The sequence below is a fragment of the Chlorocebus sabaeus genome, chromosome 20, assembly GCF_047675955.1.
Source record: "Chlorocebus sabaeus isolate Y175 chromosome 20, mChlSab1.0.hap1, whole genome shotgun sequence".
NCBI classification, from domain to species: Eukaryota; Metazoa; Chordata; class Mammalia; order Primates; family Cercopithecidae; genus Chlorocebus; species Chlorocebus sabaeus.
Window position 1 is genome coordinate 112915720 of NC_132923.1, and position 26554 is coordinate 112942273.

Below are 26554 nucleotides of genomic sequence, written 5' to 3' on the forward strand. Positions count from 1 at the left end.
CCAGTCTTCCCCCAGGGGCTAAACTTACCGGAAAGCAGTTGATAAAGGAGTCTGGAAAATGTAGTTTCCTGCAATTTCAGGAAGTGACTGGCATGGGCCCTACCTTAATTCCTCCAAAGCACAGCTTATATTTGGCTGTTTTGTCAAACAAACTTTAGCCATCGGGGCTGATAACAAACAATTACAATTCAGGAAAGAAAAAGTTAAACACGGATCCCGGGGTATCACAGCCCATCGCATCCAACCCCTTGGCAGGATCCCTGCTAAAATTTCGCTTGCCGTCGTGCGCCTGGGGCCAGGCGAACTTTCCCCAGGGGCAGGACCCTCCGATCGTGTCCACCCTGACCAGAGTCCAGGCCCCAGGGCCCTTCAACCTTCTCCGGGGCCCTGCAAGAAGGAGAAAACCATTTCCTAAACACCTGTCCCTTCATTCACACGAAGCTCGTGTTCAGATCCTGCCCCACGTAGCAGAATGATGGGAGAGCAGCCCGAATCTTCATTGTTCCGAACAAAAGACCCATTCATGAAGTTCGGCCCCATCGCTAGCACAGCAGAACGAATCACTGAAGTTTCAGTTCCTTTTTTTTTCTAACTCTTTGCAGATCCTAGACCCAAAGGCTCAAGGTAAGAGTGGCTGGGCTTCCTTGCTCCCATCGGCCTCTCTAGGGGAGAGCTGTTCCCAAGCCCACCACAAGAGTCGGGACCTGCCTTGATATGGAGGATCAAGGAGGAGCATCAGGTGCTCTCCATCTCCTCCTGCCAGAAAAGCAAAGGAGTCACAGCTTTTCCTTTGCTGCCAGAAACATTCTGGGACTTTTTTATTTTTTCCCCCTCTCTTGTCCAGTTATTTTCATCAGGGTAAATCCCCTAGGAATAGAATTATTAAAGCAAAAGATAGGCGTGTGGTGTAGGTTTTTGATCCACAGCGCCAGATTGCTTTTTGATAGGGCTGCATATCGTGGATTATTCTTGCCTTTTCTGCCCCTCAGCTCCTCGATAAACCACTTGGGATGAATCAGCCACCAGACCAGATAAACAAGCCAGCCTGTTACTGTTGCTGTTTTCTGCAAGTCGGAAGGGAACTCCCTTAGATCCCTCCCAGAACCTGGAATTCCAGAGCACACGGGGCCAGGGCACCTTTGTACCCCTGCTCCTCACCGGCTCGGGTGCCACCCACCCCCTTCTCCCCGCCCCATGCCCGGGTGGAGCCAGCTGCCAGGGTGCCAAGACTCCCAGCCCTCCCTCTGTGCACGGCAGAGTAGAGGCCAACGGAGGGCTCTGTGCTGGCCCCGATGAGGACGCTGCTGACCATCCTGGCTGTGGGATCCCTGGCCGGTGAGTGCCCATCCACCCTGTGGTCAGATCGCCCCCATCCTAGGGGTCAATGATCGGAGTCATCTCCCCAGCACCCTCCCCAGCTCCAGCATAGCCAGTTTCAGTTTCTCCCCTGCTAGGACTGAGAAGGGTGCCGGATGTCCATGGAGAAGCAAATGTCCAGCTTAGGTTGCTGGGGGCAGGAGAGGGTGCCTCAGACCCTGGGTTCTTCCAGGGACCCAGAGGACCCTCAGGTCTCAGGGAATATAGCCAGCTGTCTGAACTGGGGGTGCTGGATCGCTGTACCTCAGTGAATGGATAATTGTCTTGGAGGAGGCAGACATCCTTCGGTCCCTCAAATGGTGCTGGCATGGGTTGTACCATCCCTTTCTTTGCCTCTCACCTGGCACTGGCCTGACAGGGGAGGCGGAGGAAGGACGGGGAAACGAAGCTTGAGTTCTGCTGTTGCCTCCCTCCATGCCCCTGCAGGGCCTCTTTGGTCCCTTTTATCATCATAGATCTGAAAGAGCATTTTCTCCTAGAGTGGGCAGGTCCGCTACATTAATAGGTCTTAAGACACAGGACCCACTTGGAAACAGGGCTTAAGGGCATAGTGTTCAAAGCCAATAAAGTCGGAGGGGAGCTTATTATGCAGAACATTACATGAGACCCTAGACTCTGTCTCTGCTCTCCTGATGCATTGCATGAAATTCAGGGAACTTCCTTAGGAAGTCAAAGCATAGTCCTGATTGAGGATGGTGAGCAGGCATGTCCTCAGCCAGGCCCTCTTTGCTCAAGTGCAGGACGAGGCCCACGAAGGGGCAGAGCTTCCCACCCCCTCTGCTGCCGTCCCACCCGGGCTGCCTGTGTCTCCAGGGCTTCCAGCTCTGTGGTGCCACTCCAGTCTGCTTCCCAGCATCAGGCTAGGCATTCCAGGAAGATGTAAGCCCCCAAGACACGTTCCTTTAGACCCCCAGCCATACTGGTTGGAAATCCTAGAGGCTCCCAGCCCTTTGAGATGGAGGACCCACAGGAAACAGCCCTTAGGAGACTGTCAAGGGTCAGTTCCCTCGCGCTGCACACCCCGGGCCCTCACTCCCCCAATCTCAGGCTGACTCCAGAGCATATGGAATTGTTTCTTGTTTGTGTATTTTTCCTTAGCTTCCCAGCTGGTTGACAGAACATTGTTTTTCCACATGAATGTGAAAAAACAAATTGCCTTTTATAAACCGCCAGGCTGCCAGGCTCCACACAACACATGTCTCCCCAGATTTCACAATATAGACTTTCACCCGGGAAGTGCCGAAGCAACACAGGCTGAGGAATAGATGATGGATTTGAGGAGGAAAAGGAGCAAGGAGGGCAGGAGAAGAGGGGGAGATCTTGTTAGTCCCTGACACCCCTAAAAGAGAGGGGTGGGCCGAGGTTCACTTACCCCTCTTCAGGAAGCTAACTGCAGTTCCCTCCTGAAAAGTGGTGCCAACCTCCACGTAGCCCAGGGTCCTGTGCCTTGGCAACATGCCCCCACCTCAGCCACCAGCCTCCTCGCAACCCAGATGGGCCCTCTATTTCCCACCCAGCACACTGACCTCAAGCAGCAACCATTCCCACTGCAGACTCTACCCCAAGCCCTGATGGAGCCTGGCCTCTCAAATCCCACCCTCACCCTCCTGCCCTGACCCACCACCCGACCAGAAGTCACTGTTCAGGTCTGACCTTGACTGGACTCCTTTCCTCAACTTCAGACTCAGCCCTGAATCCAGGACCCCTCCCTCCAGAACTGACCCCAATTCCACCCAGCCTCACATCCAAACAAGATGTCAACTACTTCCTGAGGCTCCATGGCACAGCCGTCAGCTTGGGTAGAGGCAGTAGACCTCCCCCCGCCATCCCTAAGGCCCCATTCTGGGGACTCCAGGAAGCCTGAAGACATTTTGCAGCCGCTGGGCCAGAACCCAGCTTCAGAGAGGAGGGCAGCCTTCGAGGTTAGCCAGAGGATGTGCAGCGGGGTGGGGCCGTCCTCCCCTGACCCCACCGGTCCTTGCCAAGCCTGAGGACCCCTCTTGTGTGTAGAGTTGGAGTGGGGGCATCAGTAACTGTCTGCTCCCTCGCACCTTGGGCCCGCTGGCAGTCATGGTCGTCTCTGTGGAAGGAGAGGCACAAACATATCCAAGGCACATACCCAGGCCGCAAGGCCTTGACCCAGCTGGGGCTGCTCAGCCTTTTCCCACCTGTTTATTTCCCACACCAGCCAGCCAGGGCCTCCGAGCTCGGAGCCAGCTGCCAGCTTGGGCCGCCATTTTCCCACAGGCTCTTGCTCTCCACAGCCCAAACCTGCTGGGCTGAGGGAAGGGTTTTATAAGTTAAGGACTCTTGGTTTACAGTGCAGATTGCTTCAGAGGCTGCAGCCCCTCCCCAGCCCCTTCCTTGAGGCTCAGGCCCTCACTGCCCTTCCCTTACCATAAGCAGAAGTGGGCTGGACAAAGACCTAGCCTGGAAGAGAGGGCCATGGGCTCTTCAAGGGCCAGCTTCTCTCCTCCTCTCTCCTCTCCTCCTCCCTAAATTCATCCTTTTATCAGGTGCTCAGGTCCCTAAAGCCCCTCACCCTCATATAAAAGGGTGAACAAGACAGCCCCCTCCCTACAGAGCGAATGTCTTCCCTTCCCAGGTCTCCTCCCTTTGGATTCAACACAGGTACCTAGGGGCCTATTAGACACTAAGCACATTCACAGATGCCACCCCGCTCTTCACATCCTAACTGTGATGCTGGGCAACAGCTCTCTCTGAGCCACAGTTTTCCTCACTCATCAAATGGGGATAGTGATGGGGGCACATTGTCGTGAGGATTTAATGAAGGAAGGGACTTGCCTGAAAGAGGTCATGCACTTCACAAATGCCAGCGGCTGCTGTTGTCATTGTTGTTTGTCTTTAGGTAAATCAAACTATTTCCATTTTAGAGATGAGGCAATTGAAGTTCTCGTTGCTTAAACAGCTTTCCCAAGGTCACCCTGCCCATGTGTGGGCTCAGTCAAGAGTCCTGCCCCCTACAAATTTCGTGCAAGATGTCTTTGCTTTCTAGAAGCCAGCCTGGTGTGAGGGCAGGGATTGGCTCAGTCAGTGGAGAGACTGGAATTCACAAGCACCTCCTCCACTATTGCTTCAAATGATCGACTTGGGGCAAATTACTTCTTACACATTTTAGTTACGTATCTCTAAAATAAGGGTGAGGACACCAACTTCAGGTTGTGTTAAAAAGTGAGTGAGAGAAATTGAACCCCTCGAACCATGCTGGTGGGAATGTACGATGATGCAGCCGTAACATCCTGGACAATATTTAAGACCCTATCGCTACAAAAAATGTAAAAATGAATTAGCCAGATGTGGTGGTGCACGGCTGTCATCCCAACTACTCAGGAGGCTGAGGTGTGAGGACTGCTTCAGCCCAGGAAGTCGAGGCTGCAGTAAGCCATGATCGCGCCACTGCACTCCCACTTGGGGGACAGAGCAAGACCCTGTCTCAAAGACAAAAGAAAGATGGTGCAGCCACTTTAGAAAATAGTTTGACAGTTCTTCAAAAGGTTAAAGATAGAGCTACCATATAACCTAAATTCTATGTATCTAAATTCTATATATCTAAAATATATCTAAATTCCAGTCTTAGATATATACCCAAGACAACTAAAAACATGTGTCCACTTAAAAAAATGAACACGGTGTTTACAGCAGTGTTATTCACAGTAGCCAAAAAGTAGAAACAACCCAAATATCCTGATGTGTGGATAAACAAAATGTGGTATATCACATGATGGAATATTATTCAGCCCTGAAAAGGAAGTACTAATCCTTGCTACCATAAGTGTGAAACTTGAAAACATTATGCTAAGAGAAAGAAGCCAGCCAAGGCTCTATTTATATAAAAAGTCTAGAGTAGGCACATTCACAGACACAGGAAGTAGATTCGTGGTTGTCAGGGGTTAGGGGAGGAGAAGAATGGGAAGCGACTGCTAATGGGTGGAGTGACTGCTAATGGGCATGCAGTGTCTTTTTGGGGCGCTGAGAATGTTCTGGAATTAGATAGCAGTGATGATTGCACAACATTGTGAAAATACTAAGAAACCATTGAACTGAACACTGTAAGGTGGGGACATTTATGGAATGTGAATCACAGCTCAGTGCAAAGCAAAATGGCTGAGAGTGGATGATTGGTTAGAACAGTGTGGGAAGCATCCCCTCTCGCTGGCCCATTTGCAGAAGACTAGGGGCCGGGGTCTCCCTGCCCACCCACCAGGTTGACATCTTGAAAGCGAAGGCACTTTGCATGAAATTTATATGGGACAGGACTCTGACTGAGCCCACACATGGGCAGGGTGACCCTGGGAAAGCCCCTGCTCACCCTCCTCCCTCTCTCCTGCAGCTCACGCCCCTGAGGACCCCTCAGATCTGCTCCAGCACGTGAAATTCCAGTCCAACAACTTTGAAAACATCCTGACGTGGGACAGCGGGCCGGAGGGCACCCCAGACACGGTCTACAGCATCGAGTATAAGACGTAGGCTTCTCTCCTGACTCCCCCTCCTTTGACTGTGCTCTGAAGCCAGCCCCTCTCCAAGGAATTCCCCTCCTCTCCATGTGTTCCCATCCCTCCCAGATCAAGCTTTGCTCCTTCATGTTTCTTTTGGGGAGGGAGAATAATATAACGGGAAAAAGTACAGGTGATAGGGTCAGGCTGTCTGGGCTTAAATGCCAGCTCTTGCCTGTATAACCTTGGGCAGTCAGGTGACCTCGTGAAGCCTCAGTTTCTCCACCCACAAAGTGAGGACAATGGTAGCACCTTCATCACAGAGTTGCTGGGTGGGTTAAACAAGATAAAGTCATTAGCACTTGTGCCTGGAAAATTATAAGCTACCAATAATTGTTTTATTATTATTAGTGAGACCAGGTCAGCTGAAGATGCACCCAGTCCCTCTGGCCCACGCTCCTGTTCCTACTCCTCTGCCTCCCATGCAGGTGAGGAGGGGTGGCCTGGGCTCAGGAGTCCTCAAACGTGGCTTCCACTCCTGGTCATGCCACATTGCCCTGTAGCAAGTCACCTCCCCCTCTCTGAGCCTCATTTCTCTCATCTGTAAAATGGGGATAACAGGGCCCACATCAAAGGATTATGGTGATGACGAGCCCAGAATGTGAACTCAGACTGGCTGGGTTCAAATCCTGGCTCCCCACATGCACTCTTCAAACATGTGGGCAATTTACTTCTTTGAGCCTCATCCTCTTTATTTGAAAAATAAAGAGAATAGACTGGGCACCGTGGCTCACACTTATAATCACAGCACTTTGTAGGGAGGCTGAGGCAGGTGGATCACTTGAGGTCAGGAGTTCAAGATCAGCCTGACCAACAGGGTGGCCATACTGTCTCTACTAAAATACAAAAATTAGCCGGGCATGGTGGTGCACTCCTGTAGTCCCAGCTACTCAGGAGGCTGAGGCAGGAGGATCACTTGAACCCCGGAGGTAGAAGTTACAGTGAGCCAAGATTGCACCACTGCACTCCAGCCTGAGTGACAGAGCGAGGCCGTGTCTCAAGAAAAAAAAAAAAAAAAAAGAAAGGAAGAAAGAAAGAAAAAGAATGCATATGCCTCAGAGAATCATTGTGAGAACAAAATGAGATCATTTGCATAAAGGGCCTGGGTCACTGAATGTGCTAAGTAAATATTAGATCTCCTTGGCATTATTAATAAGCCACAGGCCTAGCGCTGGCCTTTTCATCACTATTGTGACTTGGCCCCTTCCTGGCCCGCAGGTACGGAGAGAGGGACTGGGTGGCAAAGAAGGGCTGTCAGCGGATCACCCGAAAGTCCTGCAACCTGACAGTGGAGACGGGCAACCTCACGGAGCTCTACTATGCCAGGGTCACCGCTGTCAGCGCAGGAGGCCGGTCAGCCACCAAGATGACTGACAGGTTCAGCTCTCTGCAGCACAGTGAGTTGGAGCCCCTGTGGGTTTCAGGGGAGGGGAGAGGAAAGCGCAGGTGTTTGCAGGGTGGGATGGCCTCTTCCCCTCTGGAGTGGGTGGAGGGCCCAGAAGGGGCTCTCTGCAAGGGGAAGGGGGCAGCTGGGGATGTGGCTTTTAGGGAGGGCCCCCACCCTGCCAATTGCAGTGTGTCCCTAGCAGGTTTGTTCATTTTTCTCCACCTCCACCCCAACCTCCCTAGTTCAGACCACACTTATCTTGCCCCTCGACTGAGGTCAAGGCCACCTAACTTGTTTCCCCAACTCCCCTCTTTACCGCCTCCTCCAGCCCATTCTCCACAGAGCATTTAGAGAGAGCTCCTCAACACATAAATCCCACCTTCTCTTCTCAGCTTAAAACCGTCTGGCAGCTTCTCATGACTCTAAAAATAAGATCCAACTCTTTGCCACGGCCCGCGAGGCCCTGCCTATCCTGGTCCTCATCTTGAACATGTCTTCCCAGTGCATCAAGCAGCCAAGCTTCTGACAGTCCCTGACTTGGGGTCCTTGCTGCTCCCACTGTCTGGGGGCACTTCTGGGCTCTTCACATAACTGGTTCTTTTATAGTCCTCATGGCTCAGCTTCAACATCACCTCCTAAGTCAGCGTCCCCACCTCCAGCCCTGATGACCTGATTTCAGTAGGCCACCACCTGTGATTCTCTATTGCAATACAGGGTTTATTGTCTTCATCGCTCAGATCACACGCTGTAATTACTGTGTTTGCTCACACATGTTATCATCTGCCTCCCTCTCTAAAATGTGAACTCTAGAACTGCCTGTGTGGGCAGCAGAATCCACTGCATTCCCAGCCCTCAGCATAGTGCCTGGCACACAGAAGATGCTCAATAGCCAGACGCAGTGGCTCACACTTGTAATCCCAGCACTTTGGGAGGCTGAGGCAAGAGGATCACTTGAGCCTAGGAGTTCAAGACCAGCCTGGGGAACACAGTGAGACCCCATCTCTACAAAAAATTTAAAAATTAGCCAGATGTGGTGGCACACACTTGTAGTCCCAGCTACTCAGGAGGTTGAAGTGGGAGGGTAGCTTGAACGAGGGAGGTCAAGACTGCAGTGAGCTGGGATTGCCCCACTGCACTCCAGCTTAGGTGACACAGTGAGGTCCTGTCTCAAAAAAAAAAAAAAAAAAGATATTCAGTAAATGAATGAATGAATGGATAGCAGTTGCTGATATGGTTTGGCTATGTCCCCACCCAAATCTCATCTTGAATTGTAGTTCTCATAATCCTGTCTTGTGGGAAGGACCCAGTAGGAGGTAACTGAATCATGGAAACAGTTTCCCCCATGCTATTCTCGTAATAGTAAGTTCTCATGAAATCTGATGGTTTTATAAGGGGCTTCCCCCTTTGCTCGGTTCTCATTTTCCTTCCTGCCACCATGTGAGGAAGAACATGTTTGCCTCCAGTTCTGTAAGTTTCCTGAGGCCTCCCCAGCCATGTGGAACAGTGAGTCAATTAAACCTCTTTCCTTTATAAATTACCCAGTCTGAGGTGTGTCTTTACTAGTAGTGTGAGAATGGACTAATACAGTTGCCAAACTCCCCACACAAGATAAGCTTGTGATGATGTTCACCAACTGACTATATAGTCACACATAGCTTTTTAAGAAAATAAAAAAATAAAATTAAGTAAAATACTGTTTTTTCAACCTGGCTAGTTCAATGAATTCACATTCATTGTAGAAAATTTGTGAAATATAGAAATATACAAAGAAAAATAAATGTCACCCAAAATAGTCTTAACATTCTAACATAACTGCAGTTACTAGCAGCTGTATCTACTTTGCAATCTGGCATTGCTTTTTTGTCTTAGGTTCTTTTTCCCCATATATTGGTATCATGAACATTTGCCCATATCATTAAACATATTGCACAACATGATATTTCACAGTGCAAAATGATCCATTCTAGGGAAGTACTCTAATTTACTTACATATTTCTCTTTTTGAGGACATACAGCTCAGTTTTTCAATTTTTCTGGCAGCACTGAAGTAAACATTGTTCTGACTCAGATATTTTCAATCTTGGAGGCCAATGGATCATTGAGGTATTTTTACAAATTAGATTCAGGGTAAGTGAGGTCCATGAATCCCTGAAGTTGGATGCAAGATTTTTGTATATGTACATTTTGGAGGGGAGAAGACCCACAGCATTTGTCACATTCTCAAAGGAGTCTGTAAACCAGCAAAGGTAATTTGGTTATTTGCAAAATTCATCTTGAGAGAGACAGAAGTCTTCAGCCTGACCTTTGAGGCTGCATCAATAGTATTAGGCCCCAAACATTTTTTAGGATGTGTAGTTGATGTCATTGACATCCCCAAAACTGTCATACTCAATAGATGAGGGAAGAAGGGTGTTCCAGGCTGACTTAAGGTGGGGATGCAGGGGCTGGGATGTGTGGGGGCAAGCCAAAGGCATGACCAAGCTACGGGACTGGTGCCCCTCACCCTGGGTTCTTCTCATCCACCTTTGGTCATCCCTTTGCCAGCCTGAAACCCAAACACCAGGGCTTGCAGAAACTTTTCTCTTTTCGCTGTTTGTTTAGCCGATGCTTCCAGAAGCATAGCTGGCATTGGAGTGGAAGGAGAGAGGGAACAGTCATTTTTCACTGTCCAGGGTAGCCTCAGACACTACGCACCAATTCTGACTTTTTCTTTTCTCTTTTCTCTCTCCCTATCCCCAGCTACCCTCAAGCCACCTGATGTGACCTGTATCCCCAAAGTGAGATCGATTCAGATGATTGTTCATCCTACCCCCACACCCATCCGTGCAGCGGATGGCCACCAGCTAACCCTGGAAGATATCTTCCATCACCTGTTCTACCACTTAGAGCTCCAGGTCAACCACACCTACCAAATGGTAAGTGTATGTTGCACCCTGGTCTTTCTCTGCCTAGGAAGCCTCTTCCCTCTCAATTAGATCTGAGTTGCTTTAAGAAAAAAAGGGGACACGTTATGTAAATTAGCGTTTCCCAAAACATGTCCCTTAAGAGCCTCCTTGAAGCCTGGAAAACATCACAAATGACAACCTCTCTCTTGTAGTGTCACACACATGATAGCATGCTAAAAACTCTGACAAGTCCTGCAGAGCCAACACTCCACTATCAATTTGTTTAATACAACTTCTCCCAAATTTATTTCACCACAGAAGCTGCTTTTTTTGCATAATATTTACGTGGTTTTTTGTTTAACGCCCTCTCACATCCTGGGAAACAACCTCTATTCATATCTTCGGATGTTCACATTAGAAAATGCTAGAATCAATTTCTACTGCTGCAGTAGTTCTCCACTATTTGCAGGAACTATATACAGGCAATGTGGAAGGATGAGTAATAATAAGAGGTGGAAGGCAAGGGCATAAATTCTCAAATAATATATGAATTATTTCTTTTCATATTCGGAAAATATTTGGTACCCCCTTCCCTCAGCATGTGCCACCAAACCACAATTCAGTTAAATGAATATTTATTTCCTACTTTGTGGTTTCTGCATGCAAGGAGCTTATAATCTAGGGGGTGAAAAGGGAGTTAAAACAAGAATTCAAATAGCTATAGGTAGAGAAAAATATGGGTATTGGGAGGTGGGGTAGGATGTAAGTGCAGCAAGATTTGGAAGGCTTCCAGAAAACTTTTGGGAAGCCAAAAATGATATAATATGCATATATTACCTGGCATGCCGCAGAAACTCATACTGGCTTCCAGAAAGCCTAATATGTATAATATGCATATTATGTCATTAATATTCATATATTACCTGGCATGCCACAGAAATTGGTACTGGCTTTCTGGAAGTCAGTACCAGCCTGGCCAACATGGTGAAACCCCATCTCTACTAAAAATACAAAAATTAGCCAGGTATGATGGCAGGTGCCTGTCCCCAGCTACTCGGGAAACTGAGGCAGGAGAATCATTTGAACCTGGGAGGCAGAGGTTGCAGTGAGCTGAGACTGCACCACTGCACTCCAACCTGGGTGACACAGTGAAACTCTGTCTCAAATAAAATAAAATAAAATAAAATAAAATAAAATAAAATAAAATCATTGTCTGCTAGTTCAACATTTTTGTCATCAGGGTCAGTCACTATTGTCTTTTCTCTTGAATATGGGTCACATATTCTTTCTTTGTATGTCTAACAATTTTGAAATGTATCCTGGACATTATGTTGAAATTACTGTAGATTCTGTTATATTCCTCCAAAGAGCATTGGTTTGGTTTCATCTGGTTTTAGCAGGCAATTAATTTGGCTGAACTCCAAACTCTGAAATCTCTCTTTTTTTTTTTTTTTTAACTTTACCTGGACTTCTTGGAGTCTACCCCATTCGTGCCTACTTTAGGGGTCAGTCAGGGATTTGAGCAGAGTTTATACACAAAGTTTGGGCCTCCTCTATGTTCTCTCCTGTCTGTGGTTTCTCCTCTCATTTTCCAGCTGCTGTGATTATTCCAAGCCCTGCCTTTTGGGTATTCAAAACAGTGAGAATACAGGGTTTCTATCTAGGTTTAGCCATCCCACAAAGTGTAGACTGGGGTCTGCCTTCGGGCTAAAAGACAGTAAAAATTAGAAATGTACCCATTGCCAGTTCTCCTTTCTCCAATATGTGCCTGCTTTTATTTTCTTTCTAATGCCTTTAAGTAGTTGTTTTTCATTTTGCTCAGAATTTATAGTTGTTATTTTGGGGATGTTTGGTCCAATAGAAACTATAAATTACTTGGATTAGAATGAAGAAAGATCAAATATGGAAATGAAAGAGATAACAGGGTGGGAAGTCAGAAGATTATTATAATGGTATAGGTTGGAAATGAGGGCCTGAACCAGGATGGAGGACGTCAAAAACTTGGGGAAGGAGGAATCAGGGCCTTTGTAACTCTCCTGGAGTTGTGTCTCATGATATGTAATGTGTCTAGTTTCAACCATATGAGTTCTACAAAACAATAAGTTAAAAAATTTATTTATGTACTTCTTCACTCAGTGTCACCACCACCCCCAGAAACACACACAAAAGAAAACAATAATTTACCAATTTACCCTCAACCTTGGCCTCCATGTGCCTGAAAAAGAGAAGGCAGAGCTGAAATACAAAGAGCCAAAGAAGAAAATTCTCAGTTTTTGAACTCCCAAGATCACAGGTTCTGGCCCTTTAAAGGAAGATGTCTGGATCCTTTAAGGGCAAGTCGATACCCAAGATATGAGAGGGGATTTGTCCAAAATGGCTTCAAGGTTTAGGCCCTGGAGATTAGAAGAGGAGTGATGCTATTACCAAAATTAGAGAATCAAAAACAGATTTGGGCTTGGGGTTTGCGATGGGGCCCGCCCCAGAGAGAGGAGGGCAGCATGTTTGGACGTGTTGACTTAGAGATGCTCACATGGTACATCCAACAGGGAGCTGGCAGGGCCCATAGAAATGCTACAGCTCTTCCTGAGATAAGTTTGGGAGTTATCCACACATCGGTGCTCACAGCAGCCATGGGTTCAGATAAGATCACTAAGTGGCTGGAGAGTACGTGAGACAGAAGGAAATGGTTGAAGAGCAAATCTTGCAGAACAACACTGAGGGGCTAAAACCAGTGAAAGACCAATCAGAAAGGTAGGAGGAGAGCCAGACAGGATGACATGTGGCAGCCATGGGAGAGGAGTTCAGGGTCAAAAAGGTGAGAGATACACAGAAGAACGAGAATCAAAACACAGGTCCAGCAGAAGGACTGGCAGATGCGAAGAAACAAGGGCTTTCTTATGCAAGGTAGGTGTTTACCTGAGTGGCGGGTATCCAGCATTGACGAGCCTGCAGAGCCAGGTGGGCTGCAGAGACAAATGAGTCTGGACTGGAAGCCAGGGACCAGGACTCTATTCTGTAAACATGGGTGAGGCCATCAAAGGCTTTTGAACAGAAGAGCATTATAATGAGATTATCTTTTAGAAAGATCCCCTTAACACCAGGATGAATATGGAAGTGAACAGGGGCAAACCCAGAGATGGATGACCATGAAAAAGGCTACTGCTAGAGTCCAGGCTGAAGGCTTGAGGCCCAATTAAGGCAGAAGCAATGAGGAAAGAAAGAAAGGAATGGGTGTTCAAAGAGTTTTCAACGTTTAACAAAGAAAAGGTGAAGGACAAGAAGAATTGGAAGAAGGAGGGAGGGTGGGAGGGTGGTGGAGGTCATAATGGCAGCCACTAGTGTGTATAACGACTGCCTATGGGCCAGACACTGTTGCAAGTGAAAGACACATGTGCTTGGACACTGATTGGATTTGGGGATAAAGCAGAAGGGAGGGGAATGGAAACGGAGACTGAAGACAGACCCATCAGCACCAAACCAGAATCCAGGAGGAGGAGCGAGTGAGCTTCCTTGGGCTCCATGTGGAGATTGGTGTGTAACACGAATCACGTTCTCTGTCCAATTCAGCACCTTGGAGGGAAGCAGAGAGAATATGAGTTCTTCGGACTGACCCCTGACACAGAGTTCCTTGGCACCGTCATGATTTGTGTTCCCACCTGGTCCAAGGAGAGCGCCCCCTACATGTGCCGAGTGAGGACACTGCCAGGTGAGTTCAGCTGAAACCAGAGTGGGGTGGGCCTCCTGGATTCAAGTCTTGACTCTCCTCTTTCCTCCCTGTAACCAAGGTGAGACTTGGCAACACTCTAAAAAACCATGGAAGGGTTATCAGTGTGTTATTGAAGTCAATCTTTGTTTATCCATAAAAGAGTTGGCTGATGAGTTATCAAAGCAAATGTTTGATTCTCACCCTCCAGCCTATGTCTGGATTTCCCCTCTCTGACAGGCTTGTATGTACCTTGGCAAAGCAAACTCACCTTAATATTAACCCAGGTGAGATATACTGGAGGGAAAATCTGCAGGGGGGAAGCAGAGAAGATAAAAAGATCTCTCAATATCTTCCAAAGTCAAATAGCAATAATGGTATCATGATAACTACCTTTTCTGCAGTGCTAACCAGGGACCAGGCACAACCAAGGGCAAGCCTCATGAACCGTCTATGAGATAGGTATTATTTTCATCCTCATTTTACAGATGAAGAACCTGAGGTTCAGAGTCTTTAGGTCATTTGCCCATGGCCGGGCGCAGTGGCTCACACCTGTAAACCAAACACTTTGGGAGGCCAAGGCAGGAGGATCACTTGAACCCAGAAATTTAAGACCAGCCTGGGCAACATAGCAAAACCCAGTCTCCACAAAAAAATCGAAAACTTAGCTATGTATGGTGGCATGCCTCTGTGGTCCCAGCTATACAGGAGGTTGAGGCAGAAGGATCACTTGAGCCCAGGAGGTTGAAGCTGCAAAGAGCTATGTTTGCACCACTGCACTCCAGCCTGGATGACAGAGCGAGACCCTGTCTCAAAAAAAAAAAAAAAAAGTGACTTGCCCAGGGTCACACAGGTGCTGAGGGGTGGAATGAGGCCTAATTCTAGAGGCCATGCTCTTACCACAGAGCTACTACAGAAACGGTTGAGTTTTTTGTAGTTTTTTTTGTGTTTTGTTTTTGAAACAGAGTCTCTCTCTGTCACTCAGGCTGGAGTGCAATGGCACAGTCTCACCTCACTGCAACCTCTGCCTCCCGATTTCAAGCAATTCTCCCACCTTGACCTCCCAAGTAGCTGGGATTACAGGTGTGTGCCACCACTCCTGGATTATTTATTTATTTATGTATTTATTTATTTATTTATTTATTTGGGTATTTTTAGTAGAGACGGGGTTTCACCCTGTTGCTTAGGCTGGTCTTGATCTCCTGGCCTCAAGTCATCCACCCACCTTAGCCTCCCAAAATGCTGGGATTACAGGCAGCAGCCATCACGCCCAGCCTAGATACAGTTTTGAATCATCTGGTCAGTGACATGGTCCTTTCCTCTAGCACATTGAAATGTGATGTTCATCACAAGTATCACGATGTTTTTATTAGTGTTTCTTTTCATAGACAGATGGAAATGTATTACTCAGAGCTGCAGGTTTAGAGGATGAAGGTGATGGCAGTGGATGAGGTAGATTTGGTAAAACAGTCTCCACTTTATCCTCACATTCAGATTCATGATGTCAGTAAGTGATTTCAGTTCCAACCATGCCAACATTCAGAATAGAGTTGAGTTTGCAAGCTGGACATTGCGTATGGCACAGTGGAAAGAGAAGTACCGCATGAGGAATGAGAAGGCACAGCATTAGTCAGATGTCAGCCAACCATGTGCCTGGGGGAGTCACTCAGCCTCTGGGAGCCTGATCCCTCATCTGACAAATAAGGATGCTGATGCCTGGGCTGAGGCGATAACCCGAGGCCAGGTAGCTGCCAGAGCTGGGCCCTAGGAAATGAAACTCTGGTCCTCAGGTTTGTTTGGAAACTCATCAGTTTTCCAAAGAGCCCACAAGAAACTGATTTCTCCACCCGAATCCCAGTGCACCAATTGGCAGGGGAGCTGTGTCTGATGGAACAGCCAACACTGGCCACTTGCGTGGGGCATGCCCTTCCTGGGGCAACGGCTGCCAGTGAGCTCAGAATAGAACTTGGTGAGAGGAGAACTAGAAAAAGGAAACTCACGTTCTGGGACTAAGCTGGGAGCATTTGTATGATTCGTGAACCCCTTCCCTGGACTGTCCTAGACAAATCTCACCTGCTCCTGGCCCACCAGTTTTTGGACAATGTGAAGACCACGCCACCCTTATCCACAACAGCCTTCTGTTGCCTTATCCTTACATGGTCTTGCTCATAATGGGATACCATTTTTTTTTCCTAAGACTGTAGCTACTTTTATATAAATCACACTTCTTGGTGGCTACTTCTTGCTAACATATAGAAGGCACCTTATTCTTAAAAATATATTTAAAACAATTCCTACATTTATTAGATTCTACTATATTGCCAAGCAAATAGTTGTGCCAAGTGCTTTACATATATTATTTAATCTTCATTATCACATGTAACGTATATTATTTAATCTTTAGAACAATCCTGCAAGTTGGGTAGCCTCGTCCTCATTTTACAGAGGAGGAACTCTGGCTCAGAGAGGTTAAGCAACTTGCCCATGACCACACAGCTGCTCGGGTAACCTGGCTGATTCATCTGGTTCTGAAGGCTGGGCTCTACCCACCACTTTGCAATTTTGTTTACAGTGAGCCCCCTGTACTGCACACTTCTTCCTCCTACTTCCATTTCAGAGTGATGCATCCTGCCCTTGACCGTGTATCCTGATGTCTGCGTTACCCCCAGAATCCCTTTTACCTACCTCTCCATAGATAAACAGGGAGTGTCACAGAGCATTGTCCCAGCATCTTGATGATGGAAAAGGCTCTAAGGGCCATCTCACCTCATATCCTAATCTTACAGATGAGGAAACTGAGGCTTCCTTGCAGAGTGTCAGGGAGGATGAGTTTTAGAGTTACACATGTAACTCCACTGAGTAGCTCTGTGACCTTGGTCAGGTCACTTAACCTCTCTGGGACTCAGCTTTGTTATCCGTAGGAAGGGAGCATCCCTATCCCTCTGTGTTGTGTTTTGATGATGTAGTGAGATAACATAGGTAGAGCACCCAGCTCTACACGATCATATAGATCATGGCCCATAGCAGGAGTTCAACCACCGCTGGCTACTGTTATTATTAAAGGGTAAACCAGAGAGGGTCGTGCAGCAGGAAGGATGCTCAGCATATCTGTGGCAAAGCCAGGCCTCCAACACTCTGTATTCCTTACTCTCAGGCTGGTGGTGTTTTTATTTTTCCATCCAGCCTCCCTATGGATGAAATGGCAATGTACCAAATACATACAGTGTGAAATGGAAATATGTCAAGCCAGAGACCGTTCCATGTCCCTATCCTGTCCTGGAACGTTATAGACATTCGGGTCGTGTCTTTTTCCTGGAGTAGGGATGGGGGTAACATGTGACAGGAGACAGGGTCTCATAGAAGTGGGAAGCTGACCCAGAGAGGCCCAAGCTCGTGGGCTAGGGGAGGATCGAGGAGTGGGCTAGAAGTAGAGGCTCCAGCAGTTCCCGGGGTTCACAGTGATCACCGAGATCACTGGAGCTATTGATTAACTCTCCAAGCTGAGGCCTCACAGGGGCCAGGAAGAGGAAGGGTGATTAGCAGGTCCCTGGACTGCAGGGGTCTTGACTCTCCGAGTCACCCTCCCTCTGTTGCAAACTGTCAGTTTTACCAAAAACTCCAACAACCTCTTCCTCCCTAAGCCCTTCACAAGCCCCATTTGGACTGGTGACAGGAAGTGTGTCCTGCCTGGAACTGGCTGCACCCATCCCAAGGATGCTGGAACACAGGGAGAGGCTCGGGTACTAGAGCCCTAGTCATCCCTCTCCCCTCCATTTTAGACAGGACAGTGCCTTCCCAGGCTCCCTTCTTGACCAAGATCTTCCCTGATGTCCAGCCCCTTACCTTGGTAGGGAGGTGGAGAGGACAGGCCTCCCTGTTTTCACTTCTCCTCTCCTTCTGCCTCTACCATACGAGGGAGGCAGGACTGCCCTTAGACTCAAGCAAGAGGGGCCCTTCCCTGTACCCAGCACTGTAGAAGGCCTTCTCTGGTCCTGCCCTGGCCATTCCCCTCCTTGCAAGATGAAGACTCCATACAACAAAGGGGACAGGTCCATCTGGATCCTGTGACCGCCTTTCTAGATCACTTGTGAGTACCTGGGACCCTGAGACACTCTGTACATATGGCCTGGAGCCTGTGATCTGTCTAGGCAGTCCTCCTTTGGGGGTCCTTCCTCATGAAGGCAGACACTGCTGACACGTAGTGCAGACCCTTGGCCCAAAGGATGACCAACAGGTGGCTATTTGTGGGGGTCATGGATGAGCTCGACCATGAGGGCTGGGGCATCTATACACATGTGCGTGAGGGGCCTGGCAGTGTGGGATGGAGCTGGGCTGGGCTGGGCTGGGCTGGGTGCCTGTAGTGCGCTGTGGGCTTTCCCTGTTCCTCCCCACTTCAGCACAGTACCTAGAGAAGTCCAAGAACTCTGAATTAAAATATGGCATCCCAGGTGGTTGTGAAAAGTCTTTTTGTCAATGTCTTTTTGTCTTTTGTCAATGTGGAAACATAGAACATTTTATTTAACAGTGTGAAAAATATAATTTGTAAATTCTGACTATTTAGATGTACAGTATATGGACTTCCATTTGTGATCTTGCATTCTGAGGGTAAGAGAGGCTTCGCCAGCCCAGTCAGAGAGGATTTGCAGCATCCACATGTGGGGCCGCACCCAACCGGGCCCTGGCAGAGCCCAGCCTCACGCTTCCTTCTCTGGCCTCTTTGGTTTCCCAGACCGGACGTGGACCTACTCCCTCTCCGGAGCCTTCCTGTTCTCCATGGGCTTCCTCGTCGCAGTGCTCTGCTACCTGAGCTACAGATATGTCACCAAGCCGCCTGCACCTCCCAACTCTCTGGTGAGCCATCCCCCTGGGGCAGGAGGGAGAGGTCCAGGGGAGGGCCTGGGCTCTGAGGTCCCCAGTTCTCCCCAAAATGCAGGGATCCACAGACAAAGTGGGAGATGGGCCTCTGCTCTCTCCCTTCATGGAGCTCACAGTCCCTCCTAAAGTCAACAGATGTGTGGCCCACCGGGTCTCAGGACGCATCAAAGAGGGGCAGGTGATCAGGAATAGTGGACATGGAATAAAAAACCCACATGGCTTGGAAGTGTCCAGCACCAGGAGGGTAGTGTGGGACCTGCGTGAGCAGCAAGGCAACGAGGGAGGAATGGTGGGTACCAGGAGAGCCATGGCACTCATGCCCTGTCTAAGTGGGCAGCCAGGCACCACCACATGGGAATGCAGGCCCAGCACTGCCTGATCTTCATGTTTTTCAAGAGAAGCCAGAGTTTCAGATTATGTTGTGAAATCTCCCAATTTTCAAATATTCTGTTTTTTAAACAGATTTTTTTTTTTTTTTTTTTTTTTTTTTTTTGAGATGGAGTCTCACTCTGTCACCCAGGCTGGAGTGCAGTGGTATGATCTCCTCTCACCACAGCCTCTGCCTCCCGAGTTCAAGTGATTCTCCTGCCTCAGCCTCCCAAGTAGCTGGGATTACAGGCACGCGCCACCACACCTGGCTAATTTTTGTATTTTTTGTAGAGACAGGGTTTCACCATGTTGGTCAGGTTGGTCTCGAACTCCTGACTTCAGGTAATCAGCCCGCCTCAGCCTCCCAAAGTGTTGGGATTACAGGCGTGAGCCACTGCGCCCAGCCATTTTAAACAGAAAAATTTTAAATGGCAAAACTAATTGTTAAGTGGAAAACCCTTTGTTACAGCTCTTTTAGAACTTGTCTAGCAAGTGAAGACCAGAACCCTCCCTCCCCTAAAAAACAAAATAAAATGGAAAGCCCTACACCAGTCACACAAATCACATCAGCAGCCCCCACCTGATGCCCGTGCTGCCTCTGCTAGAGCAGCAAGGCCCACTGCAGAAGCCATGAGCTGAGCCACCTGGGGCACCCGGAGCCTGCTCTTGCCCATCGGAGGGACAGAGGAGCTCTGAGGGAGTTTTGCTGCATGTGCAAGTCTAGATGAAGCATTTTCTGTAAAGCTCCCCCAGTATCTTCTGGTTCCTTCCTTTCACACCCTGACCCTGTATTAGGCCCTCAGGGACCCATGGGCCAAGCAACAATGCGGGCCAACACCTCCAGAGCATGCCCCAAGGCAACCCCAATTCCTGGTCATCTACTCCCTGGATTATCTGCCTCCTGGAGAAACCAGAGCCTAGATCTCTCTCCCTGAGATAACCGAGACTTCAGAACCAAAGAGCTGAGAGATCCCGTCCCTTCAGGGAGGCGCTTGCACCTAGAGGAGTCTCTGGGAAGCAGATGGGGATATGGGACAGATGCATCTTGAAAAAGCCCCCAGATGCCTCCCTATGGAGGACCTCACCCACCCACATCACCAGCAGGGAGCTTGGGACATACCCTAACCACGGGGGGGTGACTGTTGTCGTCCCTGCACAGAACGTCCAGCGAGTCCTGACTTTCCAGCCGCTGCGCTTCATCCAGGAGCACGTCCTGATCCCTGTCTTTGACCTCAGTGGCCCCAGCAGTCTGGCCCAGCCTGTCCAGTACTCCCAGATCAGGGTGTCCGGACCCAGGGAGCCCGCAGGACCTCCACAGCGACACAGCCTGTCCGAGATCACCTACTTAGGGCAGCCGGACATCTCCATCCTCCAGCCCACCAACGTGCCACCTACCCAGATCCTCTCCCCACTGTCCTATGCCCCAAATGCTGCCCCTGAGGTCGGGCCCCCATCCTATGCACCTCAGGTGACCCCTGAAGCTCAACTCCCATTCTACACCCCACAGACCACCTCTAAGGTCCAGCCTCCCTCCTATGCCCCTCAGGCAACTCCAGACAGCTGGCCTCCCTCCTATGGGGTATGCGTGGAAGGTTCTGGCAAAGACTCCCCAACTGTGACACTTTCTAGTCCTAAACACCTTAGGCCTAAAGGTGAGCTTCAGAAAGAGCCACCCGCTGGAAGCTGCATGTCAGGTGGCCTTTCTCTGCAGGAGGTGACCTCCTTGGCTATGGAGGAATCCCAAGAAGCAAAATCATTGCACCAGCCTCTGGGAGTTTGCACAGACAGAACATCTGACCTGAATGTGCTAGACAGTGAGGAGGAAGGGACACCACAGTACCTAAAGGGCCAGCTCCCCCTCCTCTCCTCAGTCCAGATCGAGGGCCACCCCATGTCCCTGCCTTTGCATCCTCCTTCCCGCCCATGCTCGCCCTCGGACCAGGGTCCAAGTCCCTGGGGCCTGCTGGAGTCTCTTGTGTGTCCCAAGGATGAAGCCAAGAGCCTAGCCCCTGAGACCTCAGACCTGGAGCAGCCCACAGAGCTGGATTCTCTTTTCAGAGGCCTGGCCCTGACCGTACAGTGGGAGTCCTGAGGCAAATGGGAAAGGCTTGGGGCTTCCTCCCTGTCCCTACCCAGTGTCACATCCTTGGCTGTCAATCCCATGCCTGCCCACGCCGCACACTCTGCGGTCCAGCCTCAGACGGGTGCCCTTGAGAGAAGCAGAGAGAGTGGCATGCAGGGCCCCTGCCATGGGTGCGCTCCCCGCTGGAGCAAAGCAGCATGATAAGGACTGCTGCAGAGGAGCTCTGGGGAGCAGCCTGTGTAGACAAGCGCGTGCTCGCTGAGACCTGCAAGGCAGAAATGACAGTGCAAGGAAGAAATGCAGGGAAACCCCTGAGATCCAGAGCCCCGCCTCCTAACACCCTGGATTCAAAGTGCTCGGGGAATTTGCCTCACCTTGCCCCATTCCTGGCCAGTTTCACAATCTAGCTCAACGGAGTATGAGGCCCCTGCCTCTGCTGTCATTGCTCAAAGGTGAGAAGAGAGCCTGGAAAAGAACATCCTGTGGGAGGCTGGGCAGAACCAGAACAACCTGCACTTCTGCCAAGGCCAGGGCCAGCAGGACGGCAAGACTCTAGGGAGGGGTGTGGCCTGGAGCTCGTTCCCAGCCAGGGCAACTGCCTGATGTTGCGCGACTTCAGCTTCATTCCTCTGCTAGAATGAAGTGAAATGCAGGTCCACCAGGGAGGGAGACACGCAAGCCTTTTCTGCAGGCAGGAGTTTCAGACCCTATCCTGAGAATGGGGTTTGAAAGGAAGGTGAGGGCTGTGGCCCCTGGACGGGTACAGTAACACACTGTACTGACGTCACAACTTTGCAAACTCTGCCTTGGGTTCAGCCCATCTGGGCTCAAATTCCAGCCTCACCACTGACAAGCTGTGTGACTTCAGACGAATGAATCAGTGCCCAGAACCTCAGTTTCCTCATTTGTAACATGGGGATCATAATACCTACCTCATGGGGTTGTGGTGAAGATGAAATTAAGTCATGTCTTTAAAGTGCTTAATAGTGCCTGATACATGGGCAGTGCCCCATAAACGGTAGCTATTTCCTGTTGTGATTTTTTTTAAAAAACTACATCACACAAGGAGTGACCCCTCCCCCAATTCGGATTAGCTTCAGACACACCTGGCATTTTCTCATGGGCTTAAATGACCTGGATTTCCTCAGGACAGGGTCTGGGGTGGGAAAGAGGAAGGACTACAGGGCCTTCTAGAGACAGAGTTCAGAGATAAATGGTATGAAACTTTCTCCCTGAGATCGTAGGCAGAATCCATTGGGGGTGGCAGGGGTGATCTCAGATGGCCTCTGTCCATCCGGCCTCCCTGACGCCCCACAGAGGCAATGTTGCACAGACTGCTGTCATACCCTCTGTATCACTGCATCTCAGACGACCCCTACCATGAGGAAGCCAAGGCCCAGAGGGAGAGGGGAACCACCCGAGATCCCACTATTGAGGCTGTGACAGAGTTGGAGCGCAAACCGAGGGCTTTTTGTCCTCATCGAGAGAGGAAGCTTTCCACACCTGTTTGGATTCTTGGATGATGAGACTAGTGGAGACTAAGGAGGGGAGGCCTCCTAATGGGGTCCCCAGAGACAAGTGCTCCTGGTCACCTTGCTCCCAAGTCTTTTTTTTTTTTTCCTTTTGGAGAAAGGGTCTCACCCTGTGGCTGGAGTGCAGTGGCATGAACACAATTTACTGCAGCCTTGACCTCCTGGACTCAAGTGATCCTCCTACTTCAGCCTCCCGAGTAGCTGGGATTACAGGTGCATGTCACCGTGCCCAGATAATTTTTGGTATTTTTTGTAGAGACAGGGTTTCGCCATGTTGCCCAGGTTGGTCTTGAACTCATGGGCTCAAGTGATCCTCCTGCCTTAGCCTCCCGAGTAGTTGGAATTACAGGTGTGAGCCACCACACCCGGCCTCCAAAGCCTTTTCTGAACATTTCTGAGAAAGAGGATGGAACATCGGTCGCCTCAGAGGGACCCTTCCCAGAGTGGACAGTGTCCTTCTCTTCCCAGCTACATCTCTTCTCTTCCCCACCCCTCCCCTTTCCTGGGACACAGTGACAGGTGGTGGTGTTCTTATCTGATGGTAATTAATGTTTAACCTCTCCTCGGTGTCACTGGTTGAGACCCAACACCTCCGTGCAGAGGGATGGGTCTCCATGGACAGCATCCCCAGCCCATTCACCCCTCCACGGCAGCTGAGTCAGCCAGATGACGGCTCCCCTCTTCCCCACCCACTGCAAACAAGTCTACTTCCTGTTGCTTGGGTCACACTTGGCCAAAGGTTAACTGTCTTCACCTTGTTTATTAGTGAAAAACAACCTAACAGGTGGACTATTCACACCAAGTAAATGAGACCCGGGAGCTACAGAAGTTTTTTATTAAGACCAGGCGCGGTGGCTCACACCTGTAATCCCAGCACTTTGGGAGGCTGAGGTGGGTGGATCACCTGAGGTCGGGAGTTCCAGACCAGTCTGGCCAACATGATGAGATCCCCTCTCTACTAAAAGTACAAAATTAGCTGGGCATGGTAACGAGCACCTGTAATCCCAGCTACTTGGGAGGCTGAGGCAGGAGGATCACTTGAACCCAGGAGGCAGGGGTTGCAGTGAGCCAAAATCCAGCAATTGAACTCCAGCCTGGGAAACAGAGCAAGACTCCGTCTCAAAAAAGAAGTTTTTTATTAAGAACCATAAATATATCTTCCAACTCATAGGACCACGAAGCTCTCTGCCCTCCTCCGGGTGGCAAACATTTCAGAAATGATTCTGGGAGGGTGGAGTCTGAGTGTCTGAAGAGAGGGGTGGATGGCTCCGAGTCTGTGACTCACCCCTCCTCAGGTTGGCCCTGTCTCGACTGAGGGGCAGGGACCAGGCTGCATGACCTTTGAGGTCCCCTGGCTCCTGGGCAGCCCAGGCCTGCAGATGGAGCTGGAACCAGCCAGAAGTTTCCAGAAGAGCGTCCGCACACCCGGGAGCTGGCTGGGGACCTCATCGTTCCTGAGAGTCCTGGGTCCAATTCCATTTCCAGGAATCTCCAGAGCCCCACCCTGCCCAGCGAGGGAGGTAATTCTCCAAGTTGTCACTTGCCTACAAAGTATGGCAGATTCAAGCCCAGGAATAAATGACTAGTAATATAATAGTAGCAGTAGTCAACGGCATAAGAAAGAGAAGAAGTCAACCGTGTTGCTTGGCAGTTTGTGTACTTGATCACTCATCCTCCTGGTACCCTTGGCTCCATCATAGGTTGTATTACTGATATTTTGCAAAGGAGGAAAATGTGGCTCACAGAGATTACTTGCCCCAGTTCATGAAAATACCCCGGGAAGCTTACTAAAAATACAGCTTCCCCAACCCCACCCCAGACCTGCTAAACTCATAGTTTCTAGGAATCTGGTTGTTTGTTTTTGAGGCAGAGCCTCACTTTTCTACCCAGGCTGGATTGCAGTGGCATGATCACAGCTCACTGCAGCCTCCACTTCCCCTGGCTCAGGTGATCCTCCCACCTCAGCCTCCCAAGTGGCTGGGACTACAAACACACACCACCATGCCTGGCTAACTTTTGTATTTTTTGTAGAGACAGGGTTTCACCCTGTTGTCCAGGCTGGCCTTGAACTCCTGGGCTCAAGTGATCCTCCGCCTTGGCCTCCCAAAGTGCTGGGGGGAATCTGTATTTTTCATAAACTTCTTTGGTGATTCCTCTCAAGCAAGTTGAGGGACCAGTGCCGTTACACCATCACTTTCTCTCTCCATAGCTTCAAATCAGCTCCCTAGAGGGACCCCCATTACACCCGCTGTTGCAACAGAGTTGAGGGTGGGGGTACTGCATGGCTGTGATGCCTGCAAACCTCTGACCTCCCGAGCTCCCGACTCTAGGAACATACAGGGCTTGCCTGAGTTTCCACCCAGAGAACTGGGCCAGCGGGATTGGAGCTCCTTCAGATTCCCAGACAGCCAGAGCCTCTGTGTCCCTCTCAAGTCTGAGTGTCAACCTGGACAGGGAGGCTATGGCCTGATGTCACCAATGCTTGCCCCCTGTTGCTGTCCCCATCTGCATTCCAGACCATGGGACAGAAATCATAAGCTGAGGCAGGTATAGCCAGAGAGATGGAGGCAGCCCCCACCTCCCCTGCTGGTGCTGAGGCTGACGGAACAACTCTGACCCCAGAGCCTGCTGCTCAGCCCCTTTGGCTACTGGAGCCCATTTTCCCTTCCCACTCTAAGGAGGAAGGGGACATAGGGAAGATAAGCTTTGGCCAGTCCATATGAGAAGAACAGCAGTTGGAATTAACTGGAATGCAAGAGCGACAGAGGGAGGGACAGGAGACTAAAGAAAGTATAGTGTCAACACAGGCGGGGAGAAAGTCACAGGCTTGGTTGCTGTCAGAGAAACAGCGTGGAGGTTAAGAGCAGTCAGCTTGTTCTTAACGGGCATAAGTCCAGGGAAGGGAATAAAAGAGAAAAGGAGAGGGGAGAAAGAAGAAAGATGAGCCAGGTACTATAGTAGGTATTTTACACATTTAACCTCACCTGAGTCTCCCAAGAGTTCTGCAAGATAGGCAATTGCTATAGTCTGAATGTTGCAATCCCCCCCAAAATTTGTATGTTGAAACTTCATGTAATAGAAGCTAGAGGTGGGACCTTTGGGAGACCATGAAGACTATGCCCTCAATAATGGGATCAAGAGGCCAGCATGGTGATTCACACCAGTAATCCCAGCACTTTGGGAGGCCAAGGTGGGAGGATCCCTTGAGGCCAGGAGTTTGAGACCAGCCTGGGTAATATAGTGAGACCCTCACTCTACAAAAAATGCAAAAATTAGCCTGGTGTGGTGGTGCGTGCCTGTAGTCCCAGCACTCAGGAGGCTGAGGTAGGAGGATCACTTAAGCCCAAGAATTTGAGGCTGCAGTGAGCCATGATCATACCACTGCACTCCAGCCTGGGCAACAGATCAAGATCCTGTCTTGGGAAAAAAAAAAAAAAACAAAAAAAAAAACACAAAGGAATGGGATTAATGCCCTTATAAAAGAGGTTGAGGAGAGTGCCCTAGCCCCTTCCACCACACAAGGACTCCACAAGAGGTGCCATCTGTGAGGCAGAGAGCAAGTCCTCACCAGACACTGAATCTGCTAGCACCTTGATCTTGAACTTATTGGTCTCCAGAACCGTAAGAAATAAACTTTTATTATTTATAAATGACCCTGTCTAATGTATTTTGTTGTAGCAGCCCAAACAAACTAAGACAGTAACCATTCACGGATTCATTTTTCTTTTTCTTTTTTTTTTGAGACAGAGTCTTGCTCTGTCGCCCAGGCTGGAGTGCAATGGCGCAATCTCGGCTCACTGCAAGCTCCGCCTCCCGGGTTCACGCCATT

The 26554-nt window shown here is 49.5% G+C and overlaps 1 protein-coding gene across 1 annotated transcript; it reads left to right on the forward strand.

Annotated features, from left to right (window-relative positions):
- The first annotated feature begins 1292 nt into the window (after positions 1-1292).
- IL22RA1 (interleukin 22 receptor subunit alpha 1) lies at positions 1293-21926 on the forward strand. Its single transcript, XM_073008019.1, has 9 exons — positions 1293-1335; positions 3060-3176; positions 3894-3933; positions 5697-5861; positions 7110-7288; positions 10018-10193; positions 13731-13869; positions 18596-18717; positions 20270-21926. Exons 1-9 carry the CDS (start codon positions 1293-1295, stop codon positions 21200-21202), a joined length of 1914 nt encoding a protein of 637 aa, XP_072864120.1. The 3' UTR covers positions 21203-21926.
- The last annotated feature ends 4628 nt before the right edge of the window (positions 21927-26554 follow it).

Coding starts and splice junctions, on each gene's coding strand:
- IL22RA1 (XM_073008019.1), top strand. CDS start 1,293: ATGAGGACGCTGCTGACCATCCTGGCTGTGGGATCCCTGGCCG. Junction 3,934..5,696: donor CCTCACCCTCATATAAAAGG/GTGAACAAGACA, acceptor ACCCTGGGAAAG/CCCCTGCTCACCCTCCTCCC. Junction 18,718..20,269: donor CTGCACCTCCCAACTCTCTG/GTGAGCCATCCC, acceptor GTCCCTGCACAG/AACGTCCAGCGAGTCCTGAC.